General features: G+C 48.4%; 1 protein-coding gene across 1 annotated transcript; it reads right to left on the bottom strand.

The window, feature by feature from the left end:
* Positions 1 to 7,318: 7,318 nt before the first annotated feature.
* Positions 7,319 to 10,462, bottom strand: LOC135370868 (uncharacterized). Its single transcript, XM_064604755.1, has 2 exons — positions 7,594 to 10,462; positions 7,319 to 7,529 (listed from the first exon to the last, which is right to left on the bottom strand). Exons 1-2 carry the CDS (start codon positions 9,392 to 9,394, stop codon positions 7,510 to 7,512), a joined length of 1,821 nt encoding a protein of 606 aa, XP_064460825.1. The 5' UTR covers positions 9,395 to 10,462; the 3' UTR covers positions 7,319 to 7,509.
* Between the last annotated feature and the right edge of the window lie 430 nt (positions 10,463 to 10,892).

Below are 10,892 nucleotides of genomic sequence, written 5' to 3'. Positions count from 1 at the left end.
GGTTTGAGTGTGGAAATTTATTTTGTTCTCGCAAACCGTTCGGGTATAAGTGTTTGACGAAGCATTTGTATGAAGTATATTTCCTGCCTTCTTTAACTCTGGCTTCCTTAATTTTATTTGATGGGGGATGTCGTCGTATGGCTTATCATGTGTCTAATCACTATCAACGTGTGCTATCTCTTGCCGTCGCACGCGGTTAGCCTTGAACTTGTTTACTTGGGCGTGCCATACTTAAGCGGCGTATCACGGAAATAAAGGACTTCTACCCCTGCTCAAAGCTGGCAGTTACTCAGTCAGACACGCTGGCAGACACACACGCTACACTTTGGAGACACGACAGATGTTGTTGCAAGGTTTTATTCTGATGTCACGAAAGAGGTGGTTGTTGAACATTTAGAGTCATTTCGGCTGGGTTCCGCGGCGTCTGATATAGTGCTCAACGAAATCGCCAAGGCGACTCAGGACCTTCCGCAAAATAACCTTATCTGCTTCTTCAGCGCCGGACCTAACGTGATGAAGAGCTTGAAACGAAAGATGAAGGAAACGCACCCAAATATGCTAGATGTAGGCGAGTCTTGCCTTGATAAGGTTCATGATGCATTTGGGCATGGCTTAGACGCCTTTGGATCAGATGTTGAGGCAGCAGTGGTGGACCAATATTATTTCTTCAAGAATTCTGCTGTGCAGAGTGCCGCAGTGAAAGCACAGCAGGAAGTGCCTGAGCTGCCTGAGAATGTCTTCCTCCGTCACTTAAGTTCGAGGTGGTTTACACTGGTGCAGCGAGTCGACTGATTGAGCAGTTCTCGGCAGTGAAGAATGTTGTCATGTCGGAAAGTCAGTGTCGTTCAGGAGGGCAGCTGGGTGAACGCTTGCGGAAGGCGTTGTCGAACAAGGACTTCTACCCAAAATGGGATGTTGCAGACATTTTCACAGAATTCCTGACTTTGTTGCAACGCACTGAACCCCTAGTTCAGTGGTTCTCAACGTTTCCAGCTCCCCGGGCCCCTTTTGACACTCGTCAAGACGTCATCCCCCCCCCCCCTACGCGTGCGCGCGCTGGTGTGAACTACGCAGGAACAGATGCCAGACCACACGAGTACAGTTAGACGGCTTACGGGGTTACCGAAATACGGTGTCCACTTACGGAAAATACTTTATTCAAGGTTGCATAAACGACAACCTGTAATCACCTTAATCGAGAGAAAACCGAGCCACTCCCAACTCGCAGCTTGTTTTCGAATCAGACAGAAAGGAGGAGTCAGATCTGAGCTAGCAATCGTAACAGGCACTGGTATTCCATATTCCAGCCACCACCGGGGCAGCGTTCCCGAGGTGACAAATGGGGAACCTGCGTCCCAGATTCTGATTTAGGGACTTTTCTCTCATTACAGCCCTGCCACCGTGGCTTCTTGATCAAACGGTTACACTCTCATACGTATGCCATAACAATGCCATAACAGGCCCGTGAAACTTACCGGGTTGCTGTCACTGTTCGCTGTCCAACGAGCCTGTTAACACTTCGTAACACACGCCGCGTACAAACTGTTACATCTTAATTGGCTACTAACAGGTGGCAGTGCTAGCGTCTTGCCAAACCCTTTTGCCACCTCGGGCGCGCGTCGCGAGTTTGCACCGAAGGGAGAGGGAGAAGGAGAGGCTCCGAAGAGAGTGCAACCGTAGATTTGAGGCGCCGTGTAAGCCCCTGACTTCTGGTGCAGTGTTTCTACTAAAAAGCGAAGGTGGACCAGGTCTAGGCGGGCCTAATACCTCCCCTGGAGGCATGAAATTCCTCCCCAGGGGAGAATTCCTCCCCGGTTGAGAACCACTGCCCTAGTTCATCTGCTGTACGACGAGATGGTGGCTCTTGTTCGAAAACTTTGTCGGCGATTCATGAAATATGAATCATATCGCTGTAGAAAGGGCAGTGAGCTGCCCTCGCTGCAACCTCAGTCAGCTGTAAATTGGAAGGCAAAGGTTGAGGTTGGGGAGGACACAGAGGCAGCCATGTCATCATGGGACGCAGCAGAGAAAAAAGCATTCAAGTTGGGCGCAAGAACCTTCTACATCAAGTGCACTACGTACTTCCTGACACGACTACCTATTGACAATGCTGTGCTACGAAGCCTACGCTGTCTCCACCCATCGTCTAGGGAAAAAGGAGAGCTCGTCCGGTGACTTCAGAACCCTAGCAACGCGTCTCCCACAAGTGATTCAGCCTCCTGATGTATCATCCCTGATGGATGAATACACGTTGTTTCAACTTGAACCCATCGAAGCACTATCATCTGCAAGGCTTGATGAATACTGGAGCAACATCTTTGCACTGAAGAGGGCTGACAGCTCAACCAAATTTCCTCTGTTGTGCAGGCTTGTAGAAGCCTTGCTGTGCATCCCCCACCGCAACGCAGATCTTGAGAGAGGATTCAGCGAGAACCGTCATATTCTTCAGGGGAGGGCACGGCTGACAGTTCAGAGTGTGAACGGTATACGGCACATTATGTCATATGCTAAGAGGTTTGGAGGTGTCCCCAGCCGTTTCAAAGTCACACCTGCAGTGATTAAGGCAGTGAGAGGCTCGTGCAAGGTGTACCGGGAGCGTGTTGCAGCAGAAGAGGAGCTGGCGAAAAAAGGACTACGTGCTGACATTACCTAGGCAGGGTCAAGCAGTGATGAGCAAGATGACCTGCAGAACGAGGTGCTCTGTGCTAAAAAATACTAACAAATGGTGAGTTGCGCACTGAACATGGCGTGAAGTAAAAGAATTTTGAGAATATTGAAAGTGGCCAGACCTTACTGACGCAAGGCAAAGCGAGGCTAGCCGTTGCATTGGTGAAACTGGTACTGAAGAAGAAAAGTGTGCATTTGTAATCACCTGCTTCCCCGTTGGACTTGCTTACTTTTGCAGATGTTCCAGGGCGCATACGCCTCTAGTCAAAGTGAGCGACAGCCAAAGCATGTCAATGTACTTAATATATTTATCATCTTGTGTAGTTGCCAAAGCTAGTCACTTTGTAGTCAAGTGGAGGGTTTCCCTGCATTTTCTTTTTGGGAGAACTAGTTGTGAGCCAACTTAGAACTGCAATAAAAATGGGACCCAATAGTAACTTTCTAGAGCTGGATGTAGTAAGTTATTCTTATCCGCACAGCTGATGTCCGAGCACCACCCTGGCATGCAGTATTTACACTTTAATGGGGTTACCTCGCGCCTGCTGCAAAAGCTACTTTCGCTGCTCCCAAACACAGGCTGCTCCAAAAGGTGCTCCAAAGCGACTTCGGTCAATCACATCCCTGAAAATATTTCCACCCCTACTGGATGCAGTTTAGGTCCGTATCCTATAAGTTGACACTCTGCAGTTTTCCAGTAACCAATGTCACCTCATTTGCTGAATGCTTTCCCCACCCACCTCTTACATTTCGGTGCAGTACACATCTGCGAGGCACTTGCCGATATTTCTTTCCCATGTAAAAATGTTTCCACTCCAACGTGATACAGTTTAGGTGTATAGCCTATACGTAGACACTCTGAGGTTTTCCAGAAACCAATTTCACATCATTTTATCATTGCTTTCCCCACCCACCTCGTACATTTCGCTGCAGTACACATCTCAAGAGACACTTGCCGATATTTGTTTCCAATGTTAAAAATATTTCCGCCCCAACGGGATGCAGTTTAGGTCCATATCCTATAAGTAGACACTGAAGTTTTCCAGAAACCAATTTCACCTCTTTTGCTCAATGCTTTCCCCACCCACCTCTTACATTTCGCTGCAGTACCCATCTCTGAGGCACTTCCCCCTATTTCTTTCCTATGTTGAAAATATTTCCACCCGAACGGGATGCAATTTAAGTCCACACCCTTGAAATGGACACTCTCTAGTTTTCCAGATACCAATTTCACCTCATTTGCTCAATGCTTTCCGCACCCACAACTTATATTTTGCTGCAGTACCCATCTCCGAGGCACTTGCCGATGTTTCTTTCCCATGTTAAAAACATTTCCACCTCGCCGAGATTCAACTCAAGTCAATATCCCAGAAGTACACATTCTGAAGTTTTCCAGAAACAAATTTGACCTCATGCACTCAGTGATTTACTCACCCACCTCCTTGAGTTTCACTGCAGAGCCCATTTCCGAAGCACTTCCCGATGTTTCTTTCCAATGTTAAAATTTTTTATGCCCCAGTAATACTAAATTTTAAGTCCATATTCTATACATAGGCTATCAAAAGCCTTCTAGAACCAATTTCATCTCATTTCCTCAATGCCTTAGTCACTGGCCTCATGCATTGCGCTCAACGGACCATCTCTGAAGCATTTCCCAATGTTTCCTTCCAATGTTAAAAATATTTCTAACCCAGTGATATTCAATTTCAGTCCATATTGTATATGTGGACATTAGGAACCTATCCAGAAATTGAGCATCACGTAACGGAAAGTTATGCATGCCAGAAAATTTATTTCCTTTGCCATGGCTGTGTTTTTTTCTTTGAAGCTTTGCATGTTTCCTTGCATAGCATACCTCTGAACCTTCGAAGAAATGCTTTGAAATGTGAGAAAATATTGCTGTCCCACTACTGCAAGACTTAATGTATTACTTTTATGAGTACAGGTTCTGTAGTATTGTACATGTTGTTACTGTAACTCTTGTCCCTTCCTTTTTTTGACAGTTACATGTCATTAAATGTATGCTTTTAATCAGCCATGCCATGCATATAATCAGCCGTTTACCATGATAGAGCTTCAGAGGTCCTTATCTTCAGCAAAGGTTACCTCACCTGGTCCAGACCGAGTGACATATTCCATGCTTCAACACTTATCCGAAACATCGAAAGAATGCTTGCTTCGTTTCTTCAACCGAATCTGGCCAGATAGCACATTGCCATCCTCATGGAAAACTGCTATCGTTGTTCCACTGTCAAAACCTGGAAAAGACCCTTCAAATCCAACTAGCTATCGACCTGTCGCTCTCACAAGCAGCATGCGCAAAACGTTTGAGCGTATGGTCAATGGTCGGCTCGTCCATTTTCTAGAGGAAAACAAATGTCTTTCTGAACTTCAGTGTGGTTTTCGTGCCGGGCGGTCCACAACAGACCATCTCGTTCGAGTAGAAACAATGATACGTGAAGCTTTCGTCCGAAGACAACACTGCCTCTCTGTTTTCTTTGATCTTGAGAAGGCATACGATACCGCATGGCGGTATGGTATCCTACAAGATCTGTACTCTTTTGGGATCAGGGGGCGGATACCCAGGTGCGTCATGAACTTCCTACAAAAGAGGACATTCCAAGTACGACTTGGAACGACGCTATCTCGCATCTCGTGTTCTGGTTCTAGAGAATGGATTGCCACGGGTATCTGTCCTGAGTGTTACTCTCTTGCTTGTGAAAATCAATTCAGTAGCCAATGCAATTCCTCGTTCCATGTCATACTCCTTATACGTAGATGACATTCAAATATCCTTTTCTTCTACAAATCTAGCAATATGCGAGCGTCAGATACAGCTAGCTCTAAACAAGCTCAGCACATGGTCCCTCGAGAATGGGTTTAAGTTCTCGCACGAGAAAACAGTCTGTGTTCACTTCTTTAGGGTCAGACGAATGCCTCCTCCACCTACTCTTAAGCTGAATGGACAGGACCTCACTGTTAAGAGTGAGCACAAATTTCTTGGGGTCACGTTTGATAGCAAACTTACTTTCCTACGGTAAATTAAGAGCCTTAAAACTAAATGCATCAAGTCCCCAAGCCTCTTAAAGGTGCTGTCACACCGATCCTGGGGCGCAGATCGTGGCACGTTGCATAGAATTTACATTTCGACAGTGAGGTCAAGATTGGACTATGGGTGCATTGTCTATGGATCTGCCCGCGAATCTGCTCTCAAGATTTTGAACCCAGTTCACCACCAGGGGTTGCGTCTAATAACTGGTGCCTTTCGTACATCACCAGTTGAGAGTCTACATGTCGAATCCAAGGAGTGGTCGTTGGAGAGACGTAGGTTCTACCTCTCAGCATCACATGCGCTTAGAGTGAGAGGCTATCCGGAACATCCTGCACTCCAGTCTGTGAGGGAGACACGGTTTAAACAGTTCTTTTTCAGCAAACGCACAGTTATACCTCCTTTTAGTATGCGTGTGCTACAGGGAATCGAAACGTATGAGTTCATTGAGTATCACACCCCAATTTTGCAAGCGTGTGTGGGAGCTCCGCCGTGGGACGTACTTCCAGAATGCAATTACTCTTTAGCTATAGATATAACAAACATGGCACTCCGCCACGTGTGCTCCAACAAGGATTCAGTTATGTAGCCGAAAGCTTTGGAGATCACACTGCTTTTTATACCAATGGGTCAAAGGCACACACATCCGTTTCTTGTGCAATGGTTACTGAATCTTGCACGAAGTCACAGTAGTATAGAGATAGACGGTATAATATTCGTTACGTACAACGACATCCTTTTTCTAATCCAAGATGGCCGATTCTAATCCAATTCTAAGCCAAAATCCGGTTCTAAGCCAACACAATCCAGTCCTAAGCCAACACAATCCACTTGTAATCCAACACAAGCCAAATCCAAAGCCATCTGATTGGCGGCCATTAGCCCCGCCCACTTCACGTTGATTGGCCACCACGCCACTGATTGGCTGACCGTAGCTCCGCTCCTTTATGCTAATTAGTTGGCTGGGCTCCGCCCAGTTCACGTTGAATGGCCCATGCTAAGCCCACTGATCATTGATTGGTTGATTCTAGCTCCGCCCCTTTATGCTAATTACTCGGCTCTTCACGCTGATTGGTGCACGCGTATGGCTGAGCACCCCCCCGTTATGCTAATTAACCGGCTCCGCTGATTGGTCCATTCTAAGCCTACTGATCACTCTCCCAGCCCCCCATCTGATTGGCCGCCGCCGCCGCCCGCCGCTGAAACACACCGCTGCGGCCTCAAACTTACCCGGGCTAGCGGGTGGCCGCCAGATGGTGCGCGGGTCGCTCGCCGGCGGCTTCAGATGGTTCTAACCTATCTCAGATAGGTCTATGAGATCGAACAGACAGGGAAAAAAATACCTTTCAACGTTTATTGAGTACATGTTTGAGAAAAAGCATGGCGGTCTTGGAGAGATTGATTCCTTTGATGCTGGGCGTGGTTCCACGGAAGTGACGGATCATGTAGACATCTCCGGGACAGCGGCTGAGAAAAATTTCGTCCTCCGTGAGCTGGCACATCCGCGTGCACTGGATATCTTCGTAGCTGTCGCTCACGTCCAGCGAGTGAAGGCACGTACGCAACAATCCAGTAGCGTTCCTATTCAGGTTAATACCAGATCGCATAGGTACCACGTGCCACTGTCTGATGGCCAAGATGTCGCCAGGGCATTCGTGCGCGTACGTGTGCTTATCCTTCTCCAGCTTGATGCTCGCAGTACAGTTGCCGGCGTCCAGCGCCAGTGCGCACGAGACGAGCGAGAAGAGAACGAGGTACCACATCCTTCCAGTGACGCAGGTCAAATGACGCTACTCCTACTCATCCTCTGCATTATCTGTGCGACGGAGGAAAGAATGCCGTGTGAAATCCCGCTATCTACGTCATCCACTCGAGCTTACCATATTCGCAGCTTCCGTACGGGTAGGAGTCCACGTCATTATAGAGGTACCGTTTGTCGTCGTACGCCATTAGACTTCTTTTCACATTTCTGATGGTGTACATGCACTGTTTCTTTCCCACTATTGACACCTGTTCGTGCGATACGCTGTCGTGCTTGAATAGGGTATCGTGGTACGTATCATGGAGGAGGTGTTTGCGCACAATGTTCTTTTTGACCCCTTTAGCTCTTGCAATCTGTTTTCCCCCGGCTAATTTGATAGAATACATTTTAGCTTTCAGGCATATTACTTCCTCAATGGGTACGCTACCCGTTTCACTTTTGAACGCGCCAAGTCTACCGCGATTCCTCTCGCTGTACAGTGGATGATCACGATCGAAGGAAGACAAGTCTAAATGGTCGTCGGCGATCGCGCGTAACTGATCTTCGTAGTCCTTGCAGAATAGGCCGAGGATCAGAGAGTCCGTGTCAAAGTAGCAGGTAATCACCGGACAAGTGAGCTTACTCAACAGGGTTTCATAGTAGAACGAGTACATGCTTAACTTACTCAGTTCTAAAATCGTGAAGCCAATCTGCAGGGGGAAATCGCATCGCACTTTTCTCTTGCGCATTTCGTACATGACACAATCGGGGGACAAAATTTCCATTCGCGCGCATTCCACCTGACTCCCGAGGCGACTCGCCGTTTCCTCATCGAAGGCTACTCGAATGTCTCGCATATTAAATTTATTTAGCAACGTACGCCCGAAGACCGCATTATTTGAGATTTTATAGAAATGTTTCTCGAACGTCGTGCTCGATGCGACACGTCTGGCAACATTGTCCTCAATGTAGGGACGCAGGAATGGTGCCTGACGAAATTTTAGAATACGGTGAATTTTTGTCACCCGCATGCCCAGTCTACAATAGAGCGCGAGCAGCGCGTAATGAACGACGTACTCGACCTTGTCCTTGCACGTGAGCAGCAGCTTTTTGCTGTTCGCCGGCTGATACATTAACTCTTCGAGGAGCCCTCGCTGGAATGGTGAGAGCCATTCCTTCGGAACGACTGCCTTCTCGGGAGCCAGGGGGAAGTACCGCGTCAGCGCGTGGATAGATTTTGGATACTCCAAATCGCACACGTACACGTATCCCACGTCCGAATCTGTGGGATGACGCATAAAATCCACGGAGCTAAAATCCTCGACCCATTCGAAATCGCCGACTGGGAGGTGCTTTATCATACTGAATCCATAAAGATTGTTGCAATCTATGTACGATATGTACACCTCCTCTTTATCGGGATCGTAGCCACTGCACAGCGGGTTGTTAGCCCGTAAATGACGCCTGCTCGCCTGACAGAGTCCACCTCTAACACCCGATTCGATGGTCCGGTACATGTCCTCGGCGGTGATCAGCTCCAATTTTGCCCGCGTGTAATTTAGAGTGCATTGCCACGAATAGGATGCCAGCGAAACACAATGAAGCAATTCCAAACCGCACGCGTCGTAGCACAGGCGCCGGAAGTGCTGCATTACGTCAGCATGTAACAGGGCATCCGTTTTCAGGTACAATGCATTATAATCCCTCAGATTCGAGCATCCAAAACGTTCAAATACTTGCAGCGCGTACTGATAGTCTTCGTCGCTTATATCCTCCCCCGTCAGATCGTTTCGGAAGGCGGATTTTGCCGGCAGAGCCAATTCGTCGTAGACCGCGAACGACCTAACGTGGCTGTACGGGAATACACCTTTACGAAGCAAAATTTCGTAGTCGTCTCCAAATACCTCCTTCAGGCATTGGAACGCCTCTGCGCCCCCCATGGATTTGACGGTTTCCACGAGCTATCCCAGCGACGAATTTAGGTACTGCATGGTATCTCTGAATAGGAAGGTGCCAATTTCGAACGATCGGATTTTTTCCATGGAACCAGCCACGATGAAGGGAGCTCGCTTCCACCCGAGAAGGTGAAATTCCCGCAACAGTCCGGCCAAATCGTAGGCCAGATTGTGCCCCACGATGGGCAGTTTTTCCCGCGTCGTGCACGCCAAGTTACAGTGGTTGCACAGCGTCGCGATGTAATTTGTCTCGCCGACAGTACAACGCTTGGAATGGTCGTGGTACCGGACACGGGGTAGGTCTTGCGCGAACTCCCGCCCGCAGTACGCGCAGTGGGCGGCAGCTTCGTGCCGCGCTCGTTGCTCGTCATTCAGCACCATTTGCGCGGGGCAGGCGTTCAGGGTGATCATCTCGTCCCGCATTTCCATCAAAGCTCTGACGCACTGCCTCGCGGAATCTTCACCGTGGTGCGTCCTGATGCGCATCACCTTCGAGTCGTGAGTGCGCACGAGCACGGCACAGAAGCTCGAGGTAACGTGACGCTGCATGCCAACACCGCTGGGCGCGAGTACGCTCTCCGTGTCCAACGCGACGACGTAGTTGTACTGACGCCTGTACTGTATGTTAGTAAATTCTACAAAGTTTTTGCCCGGTTCGCAAAATTCCAATATGATTTCGTTTACGTCCGCGCACAAGCGACGATGTTTCGCCATGCTCTCTTCCTTCACGAAAGAGCGCGTGCAACGCTCGCATACGAAATGGTTACTTCTGGTTGTCAACAAGCGTTCGAGGGACTTGATTCCGAAAAAATGTTCATCTATAGCCAATAAGTGAATTTTCTTTTGATACTCGAGTTTTGGGGGTCGCGACACGTGCACTCCCTGATCGACGTACTCGTATACGTACACGGATATCTGATTTTTCTCTTCGAATTCGTCCAGATCAGAGTAGGAAACGGGGAAGCGACTAGGCCACCAGTACTCCGCTGCGTGTTTTTCACATTTTTTCCATGAATTCCTTTCCTGCGGGTGCAGGAGGGCGAGCGTATTGTACTCACGTACTCACCCTCCTTACGTGCCGGTAAATGAATATTCGTCAGCACGTTCCTGCGCTTAGCCAAATGATCGGGAAGTGTCCCACTGCATCCGAATTTTTTAGTTTTCACCGCGGAAATGCATATTTGAACGTTTTGGACGTCGGCGGACACGAACCCACTCCCTTCCCGCTGATAATTTTCGACGCGTCCCGTGGACTCCTGAATCGCGTCCATCAGGGTATCCGCGATGGCTCCGTCGCTGTGGACTTCGCGAGCAAACGCCATAAAGTGGGCAATGTGCGCGGTTATCTCCCCCCGAATTTCCTTCACCATTAAAACATCGGAACAAATGCAAAACCTAAAGGGTATTCGTTGCGCTCTCAATATGGCGAGCATATCGTGAAAGTGACTCATTAAATATTGTCGCAAATCCTCTACTCCCTGAT

Source organism: Ornithodoros turicata, chromosome 1 (genome assembly GCF_037126465.1).
Source record: "Ornithodoros turicata isolate Travis chromosome 1, ASM3712646v1, whole genome shotgun sequence".
In the NCBI taxonomy this organism is placed as follows: Eukaryota; Metazoa; Arthropoda; class Arachnida; order Ixodida; family Argasidae; genus Ornithodoros; species Ornithodoros turicata.
The sequence above is the reverse complement of the archived record's forward strand: the minus strand, read 5'-3'. Positions and strand labels throughout refer to the sequence as shown.

Coding starts and splice junctions, on each gene's coding strand:
- LOC135370868 (XM_064604755.1), bottom strand. CDS start 9,394: ATGGGGGGCGCAGAGGCGTTCCAATGCCTGAAGGAGGTATTTGGAGAC. Junction 7,530..7,593: donor GTACGGAAGCTGCGAATATG/GTAAGCTCGAGT, acceptor TCCGTCGCACAG/ATAATGCAGAGGATGAGTAG.